Source organism: Ostrinia nubilalis, chromosome 2, assembly GCF_963855985.1.
Source record: "Ostrinia nubilalis chromosome 2, ilOstNubi1.1, whole genome shotgun sequence".
NCBI classification, from domain to species: Eukaryota; Metazoa; Arthropoda; class Insecta; order Lepidoptera; family Crambidae; genus Ostrinia; species Ostrinia nubilalis.
The window spans coordinates 8,408,723-8,431,842 of record NC_087089.1 but is presented as its reverse complement, the minus strand read 5'-3'; the positions used below and the strand labels follow the sequence as shown (position 1 = coordinate 8,431,842).

Here is a 23,120-nt window from a genome sequence, read left to right as displayed (position 1 = left end):
CTTTACGATTATTTTGACCTGTAATGAAAGTTTTATTTTGCTCGTCAAGAGGATGCATGCACCCAAACTCACTCCATCTTTTTAACCGACTTCAACAAAAGTAGGAGTTTCTCAATTCGGTTGGTATACATTTTTTTTCTATGTTATTAGATTTATTTATTATTATTGGTTTTTGGGCCTTTATTTGCGCCAACTCGACCAGGTTTGATCTATTGTGGCAGCCCTTGTCTTTAAAGTTCACTGCTTAGTCCCGTTGAGTCTATAAATTTCCAGATTCTTTGGAGCGTGATATCTGCTATCTCATCCGGGTGCATGATGTGTCGCCCGAGATGGATACTTCTTTTGCTCATAAGCGGGAAGCATGAGCAAAGAACATGCATGGCCGTTTCTTCTTCTGTATGGCAGAATCTGCACAGAGTTTCCTCGGTCATGTTCATGTTCGATTTATGTTTGTTTAGTTTGCAGTGGCCGGTCAGTATTCTAGTCACTGCACAGGCTTTGTATCTTTTGAACTTTAGCAGTTCCTTAGTTACTTTATTGCTATATCCCTGAATGAGTGCTTTTGAGTGTTTTTGTCCCGATGTAGACTTCCACCACTCAATAGCCTCTTGTTTGCAGAGGGCGGTTAGTAGCGTGGTGGCTCGTTGTTTGGTAATGCCACAGAACGGTTCTACGCCGATTTGAGGGTTATCGGCTCCATCTCTGGCGAGTTCATCTGCTACTTCGTTTCCTTCTATATTCGAATGTCCTGGTACCCATGTAAGCGTTACTTTGTTGGTATTTCCCAGTGCATTCAGTGTCTCGGTGCATGTTTGCACCAATTTTGACGTGTATTCGAAGGATGTTAAGGCCAGCAGTGCTGCTTGGCTGTCTGAGTTGATGTAGATGTGTTGATCCTGGAGCTTCCTTTCCAAGTTTATCTCTGCACATTTGTTTATGGCAAAGACCTCGGCTTGGAAGATTGAGGCTTCCGTCCCCATGTTTAGGCTAACTTTGAGCTTAGGCCTCTCTCCGTAGATCCCGCAACCTACATTATTTTCCTTTTTGGATCCGTCCGTGTACCAGACGTGACTACCTTCCTTAAATGACATTTGGCCTTCTAGCCATTTGTCTCTAGGAGGTATGTTTACGGAATATAGTTTGGTGAAGTTACATTCCGTATGCATGTCGTCACTGGGCATGCACAGAAGTTTGTTTTCAAGTACTGATTCCTTGAGTCTTATCAGATTTTGAGAAGCCCATCTGACTTTCGTGCGGGTGCAGATTCTATATGTGCTCTGCTTGGCTTCTTTTTGCACATGCATATGCAGTGGTATAAGATCCAGCAGAGCATTTAATGCAGCCCCTGGTGTCGTTGATAGTGCTCCGGTTGCTGTGATGCAGGCTAGCCGTTGTAGGCTGCTCAGTTTCTGTATTGTTGTCACTTGGTTGACCTTGCTGCACCAGACGGCAGAGGCATAGGTTATTATCGGTCTCACGACCGCTGTGTACAGCCATAGGGCGATTGCGGGTTTTAGTCCCCATCTTGACCCTGCCATTCGACAACAACTCCACAGAGCCATTTTGGCTTTTTGAATGATGTTGTTTAGGTGCGAATTCCAAGTAAGCTTTTGGTCAAAAGTTACCCCTAGATACTTGGTTTCGCTTGAGAAAGGAAGAGTTTTTCCGTTTAATTTCAGATTTACCAGTTTTTCCAGTTTTCTCTTCCTCGTGAATGGTATTATCACTGTTTTATCCGCATTAATAGATAATTCGTTTTCTCTACACCACCTACTTATGGTGTTGAGAGCGCCTTGCATTAGACTTGAAATTGTGCTCAGGCAGGGACCTCTGATGATAACCACTAGGTCATCAGCATAGCCTTGAGTATCATAGTCTTTTTCTGCCATTTTAGCAAGAAGTTGATCTACTGCTAGTGTCCATAAAAGTGGGGATAGTACGCCTCCTTGTGGACATCCTCTTGTGGCAAGAAATTCAAGCTTTGCAGCATTGAGGGTTATGTTTACTACTCGGTTGGAGAGCATGTTTTTTACCCATCTGATGGTGCTTATATCAATCCCTTTTGCCTCCATTCCTTTTAGAATGGTTTCTATAGGGGTGTTGTCAAATGCACCTTCAACATCGAGAAAAGCACATAGGGCCGTTTGCTTATCCTCTAGGGATTTTTGCACCTTATCGACCAGATCGAGCAGGGCTGTTTCAGTAGATTTTCCCTTTTGGTATGCATGTTGGTTGATGCTTAGTGGTCTTTTCACTAAGTATTTGGCTCTAATGTGCTGGTCTATTATCCTTTCCATGGCCTTCATCAGGAAGGATGTTAGACTTATGGGTCTGAAGGATTTGGGTTGTGAGTAGTCCCTTTTCCCCGTTTTGGGTATAAAACGAACTTTGACCCAATTCCATGGTTCTGGTATAATACCCCAGGCGTAACTTGCTCTGAATATTTTTACCAGATGCGGGAGAAGTAAGTTATTACCTTTTTGTAGAAGAGCAGGAAAGATGCCATCTTCTCCCGCTGATTTAAATGGTTTAAACTTTTCCAAAGCCCATCTAATCTGGTTAGGCCTAAAGATATTGGAGGCCTTATTCCAGTCTGAGCATTTAGCCCTATGGAGTTCATCATTCCTTTGGGTATTGCTTTGTGTATTGATTTGGTACGAACCCGGAAAGTGTGAAGACCTAAGGAGATCCAGAGTCTCCATCTCGGTGTTCGTAAATGAGTTATCTGGCTTCTTTAGTAGTCCAAGATAGTTGTTTGGGGTCTTAGCGAGGATTTTGTGAATTCTTGCTCCTTTGTTAGTTTGTGCAATTTCTTCACAGAAGCGTCGCCAAGAGGCTCTTTTAGCTTTTCTGATTTGTTTGTTATATTCTGTTAGGGCCTTTCCGTACTTGTCCCAGTCGCACGGTTTGGCACGGTTGAATATACGACGTGTGATGGCTCTGAGCTTTTCTAGCTTCTTGTTCCACCACATTGGTGATTTGTTAGATTTTACTTCTTTTTCGGGGCAGCTTCGTTCGTAGGCATTGATTATGCCATTATTGAGCATTTTGACCGCGGCATTAAGAGAGTCCGGTGTTTTGATAGTTTTGGGTATATCCTTTAGATTCTCACTGAGCAGGGTTATATACATATCCCAGGAGGTGTCTTTTGGATTTCTTACTCTTGGATATTGAGCTTCTACCAGCCCTGAAATATCAAAACGTATATGTCTATGATCAGACATTGAGTTCTCGCTGCTGACGTGCCATTTTGTTATACATTTTGACACATTTTCTGTTGCGAATGTTATATCTATTACTTCCTGTCTGGTTTTTGTTACAAATGTTGGCGTGTGGCCATTGTTCAGCACCTGTAGACAGTTAGATAGAAGAAAATCGGATAGTAACTCACCTCTCATGTTGGTATCCGAGCTTCCCCAGATGGTATGGTGGGCGTTAGCATCGCATCCCACTATCAGTTCCGACTTTTGTCTTCTAGAGTATTCCAGGACGTTAGTCAGTTCTTCAGTGGGATCTTGCTTATCTCCAGGAAGATATGCCGAGCAGAAGAGTACTTTGGACCTGTTCGGCCCTTTGACTTCTACGTACGCGGTGACAGTATCTTCGCTGCAAAGTTCTGGAACAGGTAAGAAGTTAGTATTTTTGTTAAACACGATACAAGCCCTAGGTTTGCGGCCTTTTTCGCATACAAGAATCTTACCAGCGTTGTTCAGACCGGCTACCATGGAGTCGGCGTTTATCCATGGTTCTTGAATGAGGGCGATGTCCAGGCCACCTTCGCTGAAGATCTTTTCTATGACCGCAGAGGCTGCGATAGCGTGGTGTAGGTTGGCCTGTAGTATCGCCATCCCCTTTGGGCGTTGAGGTTGGTGGGGACTATTGTGCTTGGGAGCCGCGGCGCCCTTGTGTGCCCCGCCGCCCTCGGTACGGTCCTCTGTGCTGCCCCCTTCCTCTGGGCGGATGTGCGCCCCTTGTGGTCCCCCTGTTGGGGGGAAACCGCGTTCCCCTTCCCCTGTTTGGGAATGTGGAAGTGGAGGTTGAGGGGGTGGAAGGAGGGTTGACCCGTTGTGGTCCTGTGCGGACCTGCACGGTACCCTCAGGGGGGGTGGTTAAGGATGCGGGTACGGGGGTAGAGGTGGTGGTGGTTGCGGCGGTGGTCGGGGGTTCAGCGGAGGGTTTGGAGTCCTGTATGGGGCCCTTAATTCTGAACTGGACCTTTTTGAAGCCAATGTTGGCCTTTAGGTCCATCATCTTCAGGGCCTCAAACGAGTGGTCGTCTAGGGATACGGTCAGAGTTAGACCTCCCTTGTCAACCTTCGTATTGAGGACCTTCCAGTGCTCGGTGTTCAGACCCTCATTCTGAGCACCGAAGAATTCTAAGGCCCGCGTTGCGCTGCTGGCTTCAGAGATAGGAATATATACCACCCCCACATTAGGTTTTCGGATTTCAGACTCGCTCAAGAGAACGAGGCTTGCTTCCGGCCACGGTTTGAGGGGGGGGACTATATTCTCAAGCCAGGTTTTTGAGCGCTCATCCTCACACGTGATGAGGAGCCAGCCTGGCTTAAAGGAGCAGCCCACGAATTTAGGCCCTTCGCCCCTTCCGGATTTGGCAATGCTTTGCAGGATGGTATTGCGCAGCGACTCCAGTTGTGTGTTAGTCATCAAGGACTTGGAGTCTTTTATGCCAACCCGGATTGAGCGTACGGCCTCGCTGTAGGCTACGGTGGTTGAGGTGTTTAAGGTCTCACTCACCTTTGGGACTTTGGTAATATGTCCCTTTGGCGATTCCTCCTCCGAGCGAACCCGTTTTACCGGTTTGCGCCCAGATTCAGGTTGCGAGGCCTTAAACTTGTACCCCATCTGCTTCAGCTCAGCGAAGCTCTTGACCGCCAGTGTTGAAGCCATATTCGGCTCCACTCCCAGCTGCCTCAGAGCTCCGAAGCGCTTTTTTGCCGCACTTGACATTTTCCTGCCAGTGGGTTTGGAGGCGGTGTATTCATCAGTCAGCGAGTGTGAGCCGCAAGCAGCCCTTTCTGCCGTGCTGATGGATTCCTCTGTCTCCATACTGAGTTGCTCTGATATTTGGGTCGGTTGTTCTACTCCTTCTATCAGTGGCATAAGTTCCTGGCATAGGTCTTCCAGGTTACCGTTACTTTTTTTGGGAGAGCATTTATTCATGTTGGTCCCACGAGTAGCTAGGGAAAGTAGGTCCACTCCAGCAGAGCCCCGCATGCCGGAGTAAGGCTATATACACCTCGAGGTCGCCTGGTATCGAGGGCCCACCGTTAGCGACTGAGCTCCCCCTCAGCCACGCATCTCTCGGCACGGTACGGATAAGGGCACTTCTTCGAAATCGCATTCTTCGGCTGATTCATATGGACAAATTTCAAATTCAATTTTAGGTTTGTAACATAGACTCATATGAAAATAGGTACACCCAATAACATATATTTGGATAAGGGACTCGTTTTTGTAATGTAGTTTTCAAGATATCGACGTTCAAATATTTTGTGCCCATATGAATCAGAATTTGTTACATATTAATCAAAAATAGAAACAAAATGTATGATATTTATGTACAATTGACTCTAAATTAAGAAAATAATCATATTATAACAAAAACAATGATCTGTTGTTATGAACAAATGCAACGATTCCACAATAATTCGTGAAAAAACATTTTTTTTAAACTTTAGTATACATCCATAATATTTTGTCATCATCATAATCATTTCAACTGAACATAAGCCTCTCCCAATGATTTCCATAATGACCGGTTGGTAGCGGCCTGCATCCTGCGCCTTCCTGTGGGAGGACGTTCTACACTGAGCTTTCCGGCACGTAGCTTCCACTCCAGAAACGTGATGGGATAGCATCATTTCTGTATACTATGTGTCCTGCCCATTATCACTTCAGCTTGCTAAAACATCGGACTATGCCACCATGCGACTTTAGATCGTTTACGGATCTCCTCATTACAGATTCGATTGCATAAAAAAAACAAGCATAGTCCACTCCAGTGTACACTATGCAACTTTGTGGTTCGTAAGCCTACAGTGAGAGGCCGCTTTTCAGTACAATTTGTCATCACTGATACACTGGATGTAGACTTTCATCTTATGGAACTAAGGTATTTTAGATGACTCTACCGAGCTGTATCACTTATCCAAGCTATTGTTGTTAAGACGTCCACCTACAAGGTGAAGAAGGTGAGATGAGCTTATAGAGGTTGTAGCAATGGCAATCAGTTAATCTCGAAATCATTGGAGGCCTATGCTCAGCAGTATATTATTATGTGCTATGGACGCCATAAGTGTAGCTGAAATAATAATAAAAATAAATAAATCGTTGGGCAATTTCATACAGCGCCATTTAGCTACAAAATAAGAAACAAATATGCTTGTTTTATGGTTGCTAGCTTAACGTATATACTACTTATTTACTGTTTAAACACAAATTATTCATAAAATGATAATGTTTTTTTATTCATAACAAGACCGCAATCGCACCTGGTCTTAAGTGAGATGCAGTCTGGGATGTCTTTCTTAGTTAAAAAACCCTTTTTTGGTGCTTGAAAGACCAAAAATTAATTTATTTTATGATTCATATAGGGCCCTGACCATATGAATCACGCACAGATAAATCAGTTTTTTGCCTAAAATCGAGCAAAACTTGTCATACATACAGACTACAGTGTTGTCACTTTTCTACATGATTATATAACCCAAAAGCATCACAAGAAAGACAGATTAGATTTTTAATGCAATAATGTAATTTTATAAAGTAGGCATTGTAATCAGCATGCCACCTGAACCAAGCACAGATGAATCAAGTATTTGCCTTCGTCACACCGGGTTCTAAGCCAACCAGCTCCACGTCTGCCTTCTAGCTCAACCGTTGCAAGATGGGCTTGCCTCCACGCCAGAAACCAGACTCTCATGATTAAAACCTTACCAGTTATGGTCAAGAACAGCTTACGCCATATGAATCAGTATTTTATGCCGGACACTGCTTATTTATTTTTTTACGAACAAACTAACTTAATTAAAATTATGACACATTTTTTTTGTAGAAGGTCAACTCATTAGCTTTCGAAATAATTTTAATTTATATTGATATATCAAAAGGAAAATGCTACATCAACCATTTTGTTCCGGAAAATGGCTAACGGACACACCATATGAATCAGAGAATCACACTTCAAATATTTTTATTTTGTATAAAGACAGCAATTATGTCAAAAATGTAATTTGCGCCAGATAGGGCTATAGCTAAGCTATACGAAAAAAAATATTGCATGCCATTTTGTTAGTTGGTTACAGAACTATACCCAAAGACATCGAAAATTTTGCCTCTGAAGAAATACCCATAACACCTTAGATTGGGTATCGAGTCTTCGGCCGCCAGGTACCGCGTCATTGAGATCCCATTATGAGATTTCAATGCAGCACTATCTGACGTTGCCCAGGATGAACCGCAACAGGCGCTACTATATCCCTTCCGACATGTCAGAGTGGATTCAGTAACAACCCAGTTTTACGTGGAGGTAACTCGAACTGACACCCCATGTTATTAGATACGCTGACGTAGGTATCTGAATAAAGTTTTTCTTCTTTTCTTTACAAAATCGAATCATTTTCCTTTAGCATAATATGTAAAAGGCACTATACCTACCCAGTTCCCAAGCCACTAAAGAAGGATGCGTGTGATACGAACATAAAGTATGTTTAGGTCACCGCACAAAATGGTCATAAGCCAGATTCATGAGATAACAAAATCAGAATACGCAATGGGAGCAAATACAACAATTGTATGGACGTTGTTATTGAATCGGTAATAATACGTTTTTCGTCACAATCCGCGGTAATCTGCGTTGAGTTGCGCAACATAAATGGTTGTCATTGGGTTCCAGTACTCATACCATACCACTCGTACTTACCAAGTACAGGCTAGTTATATAGGGTTTTCATTACGTCTTCTAGAACGTACTTATGCAGAGGATTTACAAATCTGATAGTTACCACTATTTAAAAAAAAGGCTTTTAGCACATTGACTATTTAAAGCGCAAGTCCGTATTTTACAATACTATTTAGGAGCTTATAGGTACAAGCGAAAAGTGAAAAATTAACTCATTTAAAATTAAACAACTACGAATATTGATTACCTAATTAGGGTTTTATAGTTTTGCTACGAATCATTTTGTTTTTAACCAGTTGTCATGAAAAATATGTTTGTTTTATTGTAGATTTGAAAAAGGAGAGCACGGCGATGGTGATCCATTCGACGGGCCCGGTGGCACCCTCGCTCACGCATACTTCCCTGTAAGTAATTATTTATAATTGATATTCCATTAAAAGATAACATCTTTACTGCTAAACAGAAATAGAAAAAAGAACGTGTATATTTTGTAATCGTGTATTTGTATAACGTACTTAAATGTGTTAAAAAACTCGTTAACTCTAATTGTACTTGACAGTAAACCATTTAAATTCGATATTTTTGTATTTACGCATGCGGAAGTAACGCATTATAGTTAAAATGGTGAAAGCGGTGTTATTTTATTAGAATAATGGAGTGTTTTGAATTGCATTTTATTGTACAGAAATAAATGACCATTTGTGTGTTACAACACTTATTAACATTGCCTTTTGTTCAGGTCTACGGTGGTGACGCTCATTTCGACGATGCGGAGATGTGGACCATCAACTCCAGGAGAGGAACCAATCTCTTCCAAGTAATAATTTTACCATCCCTTTTTTATTATTTTGTCAATCCTTAAAATGTTAGTCAAACTTTTTTTTACACTATGGCTTTCTTTATAAAATGTAGGTTAAAATATACAATTAAATATATAATTGTACAACTGTTTTATTGTAACTTTGCAGTTTAGATGATTTTGTAGATAGTCGTAGATTCTTGAATCGGTACTTGAAAATGAAGCATATATAATTTATAAATGGCGTTTATTATCGAGTTCAAATGTGCTTATACCTATTCACTAATAAATTATGTTCGTCCGGTAAGCTCATGTTCCTATCAAACATGACTAACACATTCGTGTGAATTTTTCAGGTGGCTGCGCACGAGTTCGGTCACTCACTCGGTCTTTCGCACAGTGACGTCAGATCAGCCCTCATGGCTCCCTTCTACAGAGGATACGACCCTGCCTTCCAGCTTGACCAGGACGACATCCAGGGTATTCAGGTTAACAACGAACTCTTGAAGAAATCTTACTTATTACGCGAATATTCTTTGTGAGAGTGTCTTTAGTTCAATCATGAAATAGTTGGATGTTTGCTGCTGTACATTAATATTGTACAAATAATCAATCAATTAAATAACGTAGGCTTATTGCTTTTAGATAAGATTATTTCTATAAGGTCGATAACCTCCAGCAAGAATAATTCGTTAAAAACTTACTTTTATTTACGTAATAGTTCCCTGTGAAATGACTCAATTAGTATCTGAAAACAATAATTCTGGAATGTAATTTTAGTTTTCCCTTTATTTTTAAACAAGGAATAGGCAGTGTTACTTAATTTCTTTCTTTACAGGCTCTCTACGGTCACAAAACGCAAACTGACATCGGTGGGGGCGTAGCTCCCAACCAGCCCACTGGCCCCCGCGTGACCACCCAGCAACCATCGGCCGAGGACCCCGCTCTCTGTTCGGACCCCAAGTTCGATACCATCTTCAACTCGGCTGATGGAGGCACTTTCATCTTCAAGGGTAAATTAAATTCGAAATTCGAATTATGAAAATGAACTGATACTTACTGGCCACTAAAAAAGAAAATTAAAAACTTTGAGGATTTGGATTTTCATTTGTAATTTCAACTGCATTCGAAATTTAAATTATTAGAACGATTTGGTACTGGCCGCTAAAAATAAAATAAAAACACTTTTGAAGATTTGGGTTCCAATTTCTAATTACAAAACAAATGAATGAGTGTCCCATGGAAAATGCTACGCTAGATCGTGGATAGATGCTTGTAGGTTAATTGCAGGTTCGACTCCTGCTGGGGACAAAATATATTGATGTGATAATCATAGGGCGAGGAAATTCAAAGATCTGTCATCTGGATTATATTACCAAGTGTATACCATTATTTGGTGCATAAACATAGTATGTTAAAACAAATTGACAAGTAAAAATTACTTCACAAATCTCTCATATTTCTCCAGGCGAACACTATTGGCGGTTGACTGAAGACGGTGTAGCAGCCGGCTACCCTCGGTTGATCTCACGCGCCTGGCCCGGCCTGCCCGGTAACATTGACGCTGCCTTCACGTATAAGAACGGAAAGACCTACTTCTTCAAGGGCTCTAAGTACTGGAGGTATAATGGGCAGAAGATCGATGGAGACTATCCTAAAGAAATTAGCGAAGGTAAGTTTGTATTTACAAAAAAACAAAATGATAGATATAGTTATGTATAATCCTCTTTTGCTGTCCTGAAAGAAGTACCTTTTTAGACAAGAATAATTGACCCCATTCCAAGAGTTGAACAACAAAAAGTCAACTCAAATTATGTAAATTCTAGACTTTCACAGTGATAGCTTTTTAAAACTTTACTCCGTTATTTTCCAGGTTTCACTGGAATCCCTGATAACCTAGACGCTGCATTAGTCTGGTCGGGCAACGGCAAGATCTACTTCTACAAGGGCTCGAAGTTCTGGAGGTTCGACCCTGCCCAGAGGCCACCGGTCAAGGCCACCTACCCCAAACCTCTGTCCAACTGGGAGGGAATCCCTGATGGCATTGATGCTGCATTGCAATATACCAATGGATACACTTACTTCTTCAAGGGTGGATCTTACTGGCGGTTTAACGACAGAACTTTCAGTGTAAGTAATTTTCCAAAAGTTCGCTTAGTTATCTACTTATTTTTGGGAAACCAAGTTCCCTTATGTGTCATACTCACCTGAAAAACTCGATGAATTCGCTGAATTCGAGCTCACAACAAAATTGTAGATTACTTAATGTTTTTACTTATCCTATGAGATTTTATCTCACACGGAATGTTTGTTACTTAGTGTTTTGTAAACAAAAAAATTGAAGACGAATAACTCAATAATGATTCGGGAGGAAGCCTGTGGGAGAAGATGGGAATACCCCTAACTTATGAATAAAAATAATCTTCTTAGGCTTTCATTATTGTAGCGTCTTTTGAACACACTTAGACTAACGTTAGTGGAGCGTTTTTTGACCACACCTTTTTAATATCACAAACACTCTTTCAACCTTCAGGTGGACTCAGACAACCCAGCGTTCCCGCGGTCGACCGCCTTCTGGTGGTTAGGCTGCAGCAGCGCGCCCCGAGGCACCGTCGGAGGTAACGCGAAACTGACGCACAGCGGCGAGGGACCGTCTGAGGATGATGTCGGGGACATCCTCTTCGACGCAGGTTGGTTCAGGGCCCAGGACGCCGGGAAATGACGAGGATGTACTGCTTGTGTCTAATGCAAAAGATTAGAAAAGTGATGCGATAGTTTAGATCAGGGATGCACAGATATTATGGGGCAAGGGGCCACTCGGGCAGATTATGAGCTGAAAGTGGGATAGAAAATAAAAACAACTGAATAAAGGTTCAGGTTGTTAAAATTTTGTGCATCCTTGGTTTAGATGTAAGGAAAACGATGTAAATGCAATTTATTTTGATAAGCAAGGGATACCCACGTTGCAAAATTTGGTTAATTCGAAACAGCTTTTGTAGGCTTTTTGAGAATTAAAGGCTGAAGGAGACAAGTAGCTACTTTGTAATTATTTGAGACATTGATTTAGATTTGATTTTGACGGAGAAGTTGTTTGTAATATTAAAAAGTATTTTGTGATATTCATCAAAGCAGCTTTAAATTTACATAATCGCAAAAAATATATCTAAATACCTGAAAATTAGGCACAAGCATTACTTTAAAAAATCCTTTAGTCCCCCTAAATAAAAATATCTCCATTTGATAATATTCTAGAGGGACAACACCGACTCCACTGTTAAATGTACGCTCTATTTGTTATTTGTTTGTGATTGTCTATTAGTTTTTGTGTTTCCTCTTCTAGTAGTTTTCATAATATTCTTATCAACATTAGACTTTTTAGTTTAAGCTATATCCTATACTCAGTTACCATTTCTAAGTTTCTTGTTTTTCAATTCTATACCTATCTGTTTACTTGACTTTGTGTATGTTACTTCTATTCCTACTTTTAATATTGCGTTCTAATTCATTATCATCAGTAACTTTGTTATATTATTTTTAATACTAATCAACCTATGAGTGCATTAACAGTTGAAGCAATAACCAACTAACTAACCTTTTATTTTTACTAACATACTAAAATTACTAATTGCATAATAATTTACATATTCGATTTATTTGGCAAAGCTGATTCTGACGGTGGCATGCTCATGACGTCGATTTTTACGAAGTTCAGGCTTCTAACTAACTGGTATTGGTTGGATTGACAATAATTGACATGTCAAAGTTAAGTAATGCTTGCTGAATGGATTGGATATTGCTATTGGTGGAGCAGCAGTGGGAGACGGTGATCCTAATTCAAAGATGGCGGAGCGGCTTCTGGGCACCGCGAACCTACCTGCAGTATCTTGTTTGAAGTTTGGGGCTTAAGAACGACGTGATCGTCTGAAAAAACTGAATAAACAGGCCCCAGATTTCACTCACGACATTTTGCAATTCAGAACACACAAATATTTATTCAATGTCTATAAAATGCACAATTTAAGTGTTGTGTCAATAGTAAAGCACTATGATTTGTTTATTGATCCACTTTTAATAGAATATTTATCTCACTTGCACAATTTCACAATGTTTGTAATATGATATGCCTTGTTGAAATGTTGGCCGTAATCGATTCCGAAACACTCATGTGGTCATTTTAAGTCACAGTGAATTTAAATTGTTAAGAGTAAAGTTAATTTGACGCCGATAAAAAATATAAGTATGAATCGTAAGTTGGAATCGACTTGTCTAACATTTGTAAAGGCGCTTTAACTGTGTTATCACAGAAGTTACTGATGTGATGTGTTATCAATGCACTGTGTGACGTCACAAGTCTCACTCACCTCGAGACATTTCAATGTTTCATCGTGATCAAAGGTGTTTGGGATGTTCACGTTTCGATGTGTGCGTTTGTGTGTTTTTTTCTAGGTGTAAAATCATCCGCTCCCAGATCATTCTTCTGGTTCAGGAAATAGCCTCGGTGGAGAGTTCCTGAACATTGTACATAGAGAAATTGCATAAAGAACAAAGACTCAATTAGTAACTAGGAGAATATATGCGAATACCAGTGAGATTATAGACATAAGCGGTGATTTTAGAACCAGCGAGCTTGTCACACGCTGCCTGTACGTTTTTCTTCATTTCACTAAGCCTGTTTTTACGCTTGTAGCATGTTTGGGCTGACTTGGTGGGGCATGCAGATGCTTGCATGGGTGCATGACTTTAGATTTAAGATGCTTGGCTTTTCTATAAGTTTTCACCAAACTTCATCACGGAAATAAAAATCACATTTTTTTGGGTGGAATCTTATTAATTTAGTAAGCACACTTCATTCTTTTATATTTTCACTTTTATTTAAATACTTTTGGTTTTCATTTCATTCATCGAAATCTGAAAAAAAATTCAAAATTCATCTAAATTTTTATTTTCGACAACCTATTTGACGGTTTTATAATATACTTAAATACATATTTCTTAATTTATACGGTAAAGGTGTGCGGGTTAGATTGGTTAGTGTGTGTTTGCGTAGTGTAGAAGCAGTAGTACCTACCTACATATTTTGGTTGAAATTTGCTAATATACATTCCGACTGCTCGGTTTCTAGATGTACTGAAGCATAAGATAAAGGTTTTCGTGTTGAATGTTTAACGACACTCGACGGGCGTCCTTCATGTAAGAGATGAAAAGACTTTTCAAATGAATTAACTTGAGCACTCCCATGTTTTGTTTTATGGACACAAAATACTGACCATTAATGGAATGGAATCATATGACTTAAATAATAAGCATGTAGAAAATTAAACGTTGAGATGCATTAGAATTGTAACTAACATAGTGGTGTAAGACAATTTTAATTTATTATATTTATTTAAGTTTGGAAAAGAATGTGTAAAAGGTTAATGAATTAACTTTTTATCTTAAAAACTTTGAAAGTATGAATTAACTATAGAATGACTGACTGACGACAAAATGCATGTAAATATGTGTGCGTAGATTAGTAATGTACATTTGAAGTACTATAGTGTAGTTTGCACAGGGGGACCTGGTTGTGGTTGACTAAAGGATCCATCCTAAACCCAGTGAATGTTTCAGTGGTCAGCGTTCAGTCAGGCGGGGCTAGACTGTAATTGTCCTTGAGACGTGGCTCCGGCCGCTACTTATTAGGAGGTCACTACATCCTCCGCCGCGACATCACTCACCCGCATCTGTAGGTTTATTTTAATTTCATTTGTTTATCCGAAAATTCCTTTAACATTTTCATAACCAAACGGAATTTTCGGACGTTTTTTGTTTTCGATTCACGCTTGGTGAACATTCATCACATTTGTCATTTGTTTTGTTTTCAAAATTATGTTCTAATCACCTGAATTGTTAAATACTGTTTGTGAACACAATACGCACTGTGCACTTATACGTAATGAATGAAAACATTTTGTGTTAACATTTGTGAATACAATTTTCGCAGATACAGAAGAAAGTTCTGGCGGTAGAAGCGGTAATAACAGCGCGAATAGTGTTCAGATGTCGTTTGCGCTCGCGCTGGTAACGGCGTTCGTCGCGAGGATATCGGCGCGCGCCTAGCGACGCCCGACGCGTGCAGCGATGTCCGCGCGGGATGCGCGCGTTCAGTGTCTCGGTTGCGAGCTAGCGCTGGGCTGACGTCACATGGACGGTTCACGGATTCTATGTCATGTCCCAGCGCTACTCGTGCGGCCCCCGGGCTTCCAGCCCTCCGTGTCACCGACTGTGATCGTGTGTTGTGTGCCTGTCCGCGTTCGGTATATTGTGTATAGCGAACGCTGTGCTGTGATGACGAATGAGTCCTTTTTATACGCGAGAACGATAATTTAATGCGAAGTCATAGTTTTTATACTTAATATAAATAGATGATGTAAGATCGAGTGTGATATTGACGTAAGCGAACATTTTTGTATTAAAATATTTAAACAAACGGAACATGTTTTTTTTTTTATTTTCTTCATTATTTACTGGGCTGGGTTAATAATAAAACGAAACACTTGTATTTTAATCGGTTTATTTAACGTTTTTCTGGTTCTCCAATAATTCTTCTTAAGTTAGTAATTACAAGTTTATATGACAATATTTTTCGTTTTTATTCCATTTTCATAAACGTATTTTTTTAATAAACATCTCCACAATTCATCATAACACGGTCGTGCGACCTACTGTCTCAATCGTTCTAACTCTTAGGAAAATGCAAATAATATTAAATTTCAAAATCTGTCTACGATTATTCGAACGTGATTAATCTCGATGCTACATGCGGAGGAGCGCGGGCGCGGCTACGAGGGACACGCGCCCGCCCTGCCGCGCCGTAGCGGCTACGGCGTAGCAGCGCGCGCGCGGCCCGCCGGCCTGTCTACCGCCCGCCCGCGGCCCCGCGCCGCACACTAACAGATTTATAATCATTTAGAAGGCGTAACATAAGACTTATTACACGATCACTACTCGAGAAACACCTACGACACATCCTAGATCATATCAATATATCGGAGCCCCGCGTGCTGTGGCAGTGTCCGCCGGCGCCGCAACCCGCGTCGCCGACTTGTGCTTACCCTTGTAATTTTTTATGAGATAAGATTTACCCTACGCTACCTCTCTCACTATGAAATAGGCAACTTTAATGATATTATTTATAGCGATTATTAATTATGTCCAAGCGGTCCTCTGGACTTTTGACAATATTTTAATATTAATGTCCTGATTAGTGCAATGTATTCGATTGAAATGATATTCAAATTAAAGACTTCAAGTAGAATGCCTTTAAAGTCCTCTTAATCATATATTTATATGATCTAGAACTCATTAGGAATAATGGTATCAATGTGATGTTGGAGGAACATCGTTCTATTAAATAAAATCGTCAACAACGCCACTCACACTGGACTTCATGAAAGTATGTGTGAAATTAAAGAAATGAATAAAACATGTTTGGCTACGGTTTTTCTAGGTCCAACATAATACTATCAAAATAACATAAAACATTTATATTTAAATGGAAACGACACTAATTACATACATTATATTTATACTAATTTATGAACAGCCATGCAAACGAATGATTTTTATGCATAGTTTGAGATTTTCCGTTATTTAGCTAAGCTAACATTTTTATACTTAAGTTTCGGAATAAAACATCGACACAGCCTATTATTTATTATTGCGTTCACAGGTAATCAAGCGAGTGTGTTTACCAAAGAACTTTTGTTATTTTGATGCGGGAAGCCTAGTTAAATAAAGGAATTCTCTAACTATTAACGAAAAGTAACTACAATACCAAACGAAACATCTATCAATTACAAAGTATACGAAACGCGTATTAAAATGACAAATACGAAAAACAAAGAGACATTAAAAGAGAAACTTTCGGGGCTGAAGAACATGGACCTTAACTCGCTTACTTATGTGCCGGTTAAAATAACGTACGAATTAGTATACCTATTAATTTAATATTTGATTCTTCATAAGACTTTTAATACATATCAATTGTATCTTATGTTACTAACCACCTTCATCTAAATATTGAAAAATAGAAGGCCATGTGTTTCTATTGTATTTAAGTACTTATCTCACTCAGACATCGTCACATACTAAGTGCACACTCAAGTATAAAGGGTATCGACTGAACACTAAGATGACAGTCAAAGTTAAGTCTCTTATCGTCTGTCACTGTCACAACATCAGCGACGTGACCCTAGGCACAGTGAAGTATCTAATTAAACTGTGATAGTATTTGTAGTCACAATTGTGTCTTTTCTCTCTTCCTAGATTACAATATTCTAATAGGGTCAAATAGGCGCCATGTGACAGTGACAGCCGATGATAGAGCCCTAAATCTGAACATCGTTTTAATATTCGGACGCTATAAGCCTTGAGCAGTTATGTCTTAAAGACATACCCCAGACATAAAAGAAATATTACATGATAAAAGGATAAAAGCTTTGCTTAATAGCTCCTTTCAGAAAAAGATAGAACCCATTGTAATTCTTCACAAAACGTTCCAACAAAGCTGTAATGTAATTGTTCTTTCTCCTCCAGAAAAGCTTTATCACAATTTAAAGTTACACAGCAATAAAGGTTACTTTGCAATTTTGCATCAAAAAGTATTACTAATCTGAATTTACACTCTCAAATATTAATTTGGAAATGATATATTATATGCTACATAGCATAAAATAGACCAAATCAAAAATACAAGTTCAAACTATTGAGATCCATATTACGAAACGAAGCTTAGATTCTATCTTAAGATTGACCTAAATATTGAAATTCAATCCAACAAAAGCTTGAATGTGTGCTTAAAATTTAGTCGAGTGAGTCTGAGTTATTTTATACCTAGTGTACACTTAGCAAAATAATTGCAAAGAATCGAAGTAACAAATACACGAGTAACATGAAAGGATAATGCAGCCCACTCATTCACTTGAAGTCCCATTGCTTTGGTCACATTGTTTCATTCCAGAATGTATTTCAAGTGCCAACTTAATTTCCATCGAACCAGCCAGCATGTATAAAAAATGTATTAACATCTTGTTCGTTGTCATAAGAACAGGGAGCTGTCTTCTCAAGGACTGACCACAGCCATATTATGTTCTATATTACATTGTACTTTTGCCGTTAAAGCAACATTAATAAATCCCAGTACACATCAACTTCCATAACGCTCTGTCATTGTATAGAAAAAAGAACAGAAGTCAGTCGTTTAACAGCCGCGTATTTACACAATAGTAAGGCCGTATACGTATAAAATAATTAATATATGTATTGTACAAACTATCAACATCAACATGATTGCGGACATGCTTCGGTTTCGATAATTAATTATATACTTTTGTCGTTATGTAAAAGGCTATCATTTGGTGTTTTCCTTACATATTATATTCTATATTGATTAGGACATTACTGTATCTACAACGATTCGAATTATTAACTGACACGTTGTCAGACGACCCCGAAAGCGAACTCTGTTTGTGCGTGCGTGACAGTCCGGTTGCTGCGTAACCTAACGTGAACCGCTTAACTTACCAAACAGTATAGCTAGTTAATTCCCTCATTATTGAATAATTTACAATGAAATGGACTTCGTGAGAACGTGCCGCCACAAAACTAAAACCGTTCACAAATAAAACCGAATTCGTATAATATGACAGACAACAAAATTAATCTTGGCAGCAGACGGAGCACTGAAGTTTCTAATTTCGTATTCCTAATAGATTACTTCTCAGTTACAGTTTACAGCTAAGTAATACATAAGTTTTCGTACACTGCTTTACAATTCAGCATCGTCTTTCATTATTTGTGCGTTAAACATTTACACTTTATTTATGTACATCAAAACGTAAGTCATACAATATAATTAAAAACATAATACACACTATCACCAAACGTTCAACATAACATTAAAATACATCCGTACGTAAGTATACCTAGGAGTATGGCACGTGCGAGCGCACGCCGTGCCGCCGCGTCGCGTCGCAGTCGGCTCGTGGACGCCTCGTGGGTCAATGTGAAATCTACGTGATTTATCAGTTATTTACTACGAATTATTGCTAATTTTGTGTCCCTACGAAATCAATCTCACAAACAAACGGCAGTTTAGTGATCATGGTGAAAATCGACTCGACTTTTTTTTATTCATTTACACCTATTTATTTAATAGCTTCGAATCTCTCTTGGAGTACTTACATTAGTTACGTAGATAAAACTCAAGCTTCGACTTATAATTACGATGAAATTCTGTCGTATGCATGCATTTACGAGCAAACGGTCACCTAAACGAAAATGTTAATGTAAACAACATTCGAACCGAACTCCTCTCGTTTGGTCTTTTAACATCTACTCTAGAATAGATAGTGAACAAGTGAAGATATCAAGAATGTAGAGTAGAAACACCCACAAAGAAGGAATGCACGGCCAATGTGTAAGTTTTAACGAGTGCTCGAAATTGTTCCAATTAATTATGTTCTAGTAATTCATTCTCTATTACTAAATTTTAGACACCTTGATAATTAATTAATTTATACATAGATACACGTAGATACCGTGAAGAAGGCCCTGCAGCGCGGGCTATGAAATATTTATTAACACTACTCTGCTTTGCATTGACCTATTTAATGTTTTCGTGTTATTCGACTCTCTGAAGTGATTTTTGCTTGACACTCCACTTACGTACCTACTATAATTTAGATGCTTACGATAGATCAAAAGAACTAGACCACAAAACCGATGCAAATGACGAGTTGGATGAGACTTTTTAATTTTATATGGGCATTTTGTAAACGAACGATTTAAATGTAGTTAGTGTATATTAATTTGGATCCTAATATCTACTATAAATTCCCTTGAAGAGACTCTATCTCTATGATTTGTAACGTTTTACTTTTTCGATTTGCCAAACAAGTTTTGAGTATTATGCATAAGTAATTAATATTCATTGTTTAGTCGGATGGATGTAAGTAATAACCCGAGAGTTGCGAGTGTCCTGCTGTGCGGTGCTTTCACTTCGGGAGAGTGAAGGCACTGGGGATCACGAGCGAATTAGATATTCGATTGAAACAATAACGACCCTCTTTTGTCACGGCACTGATCAACACCTGTCTGTCTATGTATATCTAGTCTATAGTCGCTGAAGTGGAACTTTCCTTTGAAAATACTAAGAAAATAGATGTTTGTATTCTGTGAATGCAATGCGGTTTATAAAGTGATATGGTGACGTCACCCGTCGCGCAGACGAAACCAGGCTGAAGTTAGTAACAAACGAAACTCCTAAGAAGCAGTAATAGACCATTAGCACCTTCGGTGACTTTAAGTATGGGAGTGGAAACAACAAACCGTCTTGACATATGTACACGATAAAAACGTAAAAAATAACTTACTTAATATTATTATCATTTATCATTTGAATACAACAACTACATCCCCGCCTGAGGACAATATTCATAACAAATGTCCATTCAATAAAGTCTTAATAACCATTAATTATACATGATTTTGATCACAAAATGTTCAACGATACCTCTATAATTTAATATTTTTTCAAAAATAAGACAAACCAACAAATACCGTCCCTTATACATACATGTGAACGACTTTACCCCCGTTGAAGTTTGCGTCATCATTATCATATACTCGACACGATATACATATACAATAATATATATTAAAAATCAATTCATATAAAAATCATTTTCAACCATGTTACATCTGAATAATGTTGAAGTTCATAAGACGGATATTTACATATAATTTTCATTATATGCATTAGTCATACTTTATTTCTTACAAAACAACAACTACGTTTAATTAACCCTATGTTATTTTAGTCAATAATATGTGTAGACCAACTATTTAGGCATTCGAAGACGACCAGGGACGAGAATTGCCAGAACCAGCTGCTTTACAGACCTGCGTCGGTCACGGTACTACACATAAGTAGCTAACAATATTTCAGCAATGGAAACACTGTAAATAAATTCCGCATTATTTTCAGCCTTTCCATTGATTACTGGCATTGTGTCATAAGCTCATTAAGGCTCTATCTTAAGATTTTCTCGAAGTTTTCCCAAAAACTGTAAGTAAACCCACTCGCTCACAATTATTTAGGAAGATTTTCGGTATTAAATTGTTACATTTTCATTCAGGTCAACTGAATGTGGATTTTTAATAGCCTACAGATAATACTGTTCTTGTGCCATTCTCGCCCTGCGCCTATCTTTCATTCACCTCGTATATTGAAGTTACAAAAATAATTATCTACAAAACGACTTCAATTAGTAATAATAAAAAAACAGTAAATCAGGATTTCACTTTCAACTTTGACGGACATGAAGTATGCTGTCTGGCACATATCAACCATAATAATGTTTAATAACTGGAATTGTCATTTGTATAAATTACTTGCACGTATAAAAAATTCACACGATCCCTGACACAATTTACGTTTATACTTAACTTTTGTCACAGAATTACGAATCTTATTTTCGGTAAGATATTGCTTCTATGAAACTAGTTTCGTAAACAAGTTCATCGTGAACGCCTATGAAATTTGCTAACCGTAAACACTATTAAAAATAATATTTACGCTTGACGAAAAATATCATGTGAATTTTCGTTTACAATTCGTGCCGAAAACATTAACATACTGGCCGGAACATCGGCGGCTAACAGCGCTTACGAGATAAAATGCTAAAGTCATTTTCATCAGGACTCTTGGTGTTTCTATTTTGTAGAGTGTATCGACACAAACCACTTACAGTCTATGCGCGCGGCTCGCGGCGCGGTCGTCGGGCCGAGCCGCGAGTCGCGGCCATCATCGAACTCGTAACCGCGTGTAATTTATTATCATAAGTACAGCACTAATAGAAGTTCCGATCGCAGTCCGACGATCGCGGGACGTGGCGGTGCGACGCACGTTAACGTAAAACTATAACCTCGAATCGCGCACATTCACTAGAGGCGTGGACACTGTCCAGTGAGTCCGTGGGAGGGCGAGGAGCCCGACGAGGAGTGCCGCCGCGAGGAGGGCGAGGTCCGGCGGGCGGCGGGCGGCGGCGGCGGGCGCCTGGTAAGGCACGGAGCAGGTGGGCACGCGCTCCTCGACCGGCGGGCACCACTCGGGCTCGGGCCGCGGCGCCTCGCTCAGCCGGCTGTCGCAGCGGTAGCACAGCCGCCCCTCGCAGTACCAGTAGCAGCAGTCGTCCGACCCGTAGTTGGAATTGTTGGCCTGTGCTCCCGTCTCCGGTATGCGCGGGTCTGGAATGCAACATGATGATAAATTTTAACACTAATACATAATATTACAGGAATGCAACATTGAAAAAAAAATAAAAATTCTTAACTTTAAAGGTGAAATAGAAAAGTCAGTTCAAGTTTAGAATTGGAAAGCCAAGAAATAGCAAGAAAATTTTACAGTTCATATAAAACTAAGTTATCTTCCTGGCCATTTCACAAGGAATGAGAAATTGGAACTGGGTAGAAAATGGTATTAAAAGGCTAGAAATCGCGTTATAATCGTTTTGAGCATGTGCCAGCGCGGTCTGAACGAACGGTTAAGATAGCGCTAAATCAAAAAGGCGTGAAGCAACAATTGGTCAAAGTAAAGTGGTGCTAGAGGAAAAAGAAAACGCCCTGGAGCTAGCAGAAGGCACTATTTGTTTTGTGCTTTCTCGTTTTGAACCGCAGCCAAGCGATGGCGGCCTAATCGCGGCTAATTCATGCCGGCCTGCGCAGCGTGCCTCGGGCGAACAACTGCCGCAAATTCCACGCCACTATTTTACCGCCGACTTACGAAGATAATCTAAATCTACTTTAATGACACTCCAGTGCCAAATGATTTTAATTTAGATTACTCTGGAATGATATTTATCTGCCGTTTCATGACGAGGAAAACGACGTTTCACGGTAATTAAATGATTACTCATGCACATCGTACTTTTCAAAATTTATTACATAGTAAAGCATGCTTTACGTGAAACTAACATTTCTTATCAAAATAATGGTTAGTTTGACCGGTTGGTAATATTTTCTTATATGGATCTGCATATGAGATAATACGAATTAAATAACTATTTATAGGTAGTATTTTCCAAGGCATACAAGTATAAACTCGCCTGCATACAGCGTGGCATGAGGTAAAGCAAGGCAAGCAACCATAGGACACGCCGGCTGCCATCGTATCGTGCTCTTCAAACTACTTACTTAACTGGGAGTAGCTAGGTAGCAACGTCCAAATTGAATGTAGAATCAAAGCTTCCGGTGCTCTTTTGTATACAGATTTTCGTTCATTTTCCTAGTGTGAAAAGATTTATAACTAATTTTAATCATGGGTATTTCGAAATTCATCTGAAGAAACTTATCGACACA

The 23,120-nt window shown here is 39.4% G+C and overlaps 2 protein-coding genes across 8 annotated transcripts in view; one reads left to right on the top strand and one right to left on the bottom strand.

Moving 5' to 3' along the window:
* The window catches only part of LOC135081893 (matrix metalloproteinase-14), a 44,229-nt gene extending 29,035 nt beyond the window's left edge, over nt 1-15,194 (top strand). For 3 of the 7 annotated variants that reach the window (XM_063976689.1, XM_063976683.1, XM_063976678.1), the window contains exons 6-13: nt 8,250-8,325; nt 8,661-8,738; nt 9,077-9,208; nt 9,559-9,733; nt 10,189-10,392; nt 10,594-10,850; nt 11,254-11,410; nt 14,704-15,194. In XM_063976689.1, coding sequence (XP_063832759.1) covers nt 8,250-8,325; nt 8,661-8,738; nt 9,077-9,208; nt 9,559-9,733; nt 10,189-10,392; nt 10,594-10,850; nt 11,254-11,410; nt 14,704-14,819 — 1,195 coding nt within the window. In that variant the 3' untranslated portion in view covers nt 14,820-15,194. Of the gene's footprint in view, nt 1-8,249; nt 8,326-8,660; nt 8,739-9,076; nt 9,209-9,558; nt 9,734-10,188; nt 10,393-10,593; nt 10,851-11,253; nt 11,411-13,166; nt 13,364-14,330; nt 14,446-14,703 lie in introns of those variants that run through there. The other 4 variants (XR_010259294.1, XR_010259291.1, XR_010259300.1 and 1 more) reach the window with 4 other exon arrangements.
* LOC135077705 (uncharacterized) lies at nt 164-5,181 on the bottom strand. The gene is made up of 3 exons (XM_063972277.1): nt 4,095-5,181; nt 3,701-4,012; nt 164-3,616 (listed from the first exon to the last, which is right to left on the bottom strand). The coding sequence occupies exons 1-3, from the start codon at nt 5,179-5,181 to the stop codon at nt 231-233; spliced, it is 4,785 nt and encodes a 1,594-aa protein (XP_063828347.1). The 3' UTR covers nt 164-230.
* Nucleotides 15,195-23,120: the final 7,926 nt, after the last annotated feature.

Coding starts and splice junctions, on each gene's coding strand:
- LOC135077705 (XM_063972277.1), bottom strand. CDS start 5,181: ATGAATAAATGCTCTCCCAAAAAAAGTAACGGTAACCTGGAAGACCTA. Junction 4,013..4,094: donor CTTAACCACCCCCCCTGAGG/GTACCGTGCAGG, acceptor ATTCCCAAACAG/GGGAAGGGGAACGCGGTTTC. Junction 3,617..3,700: donor AGCCGGTCTGAACAACGCTG/GTAAGATTCTTG, acceptor TACCTGTTCCAG/AACTTTGCAGCGAAGATACT.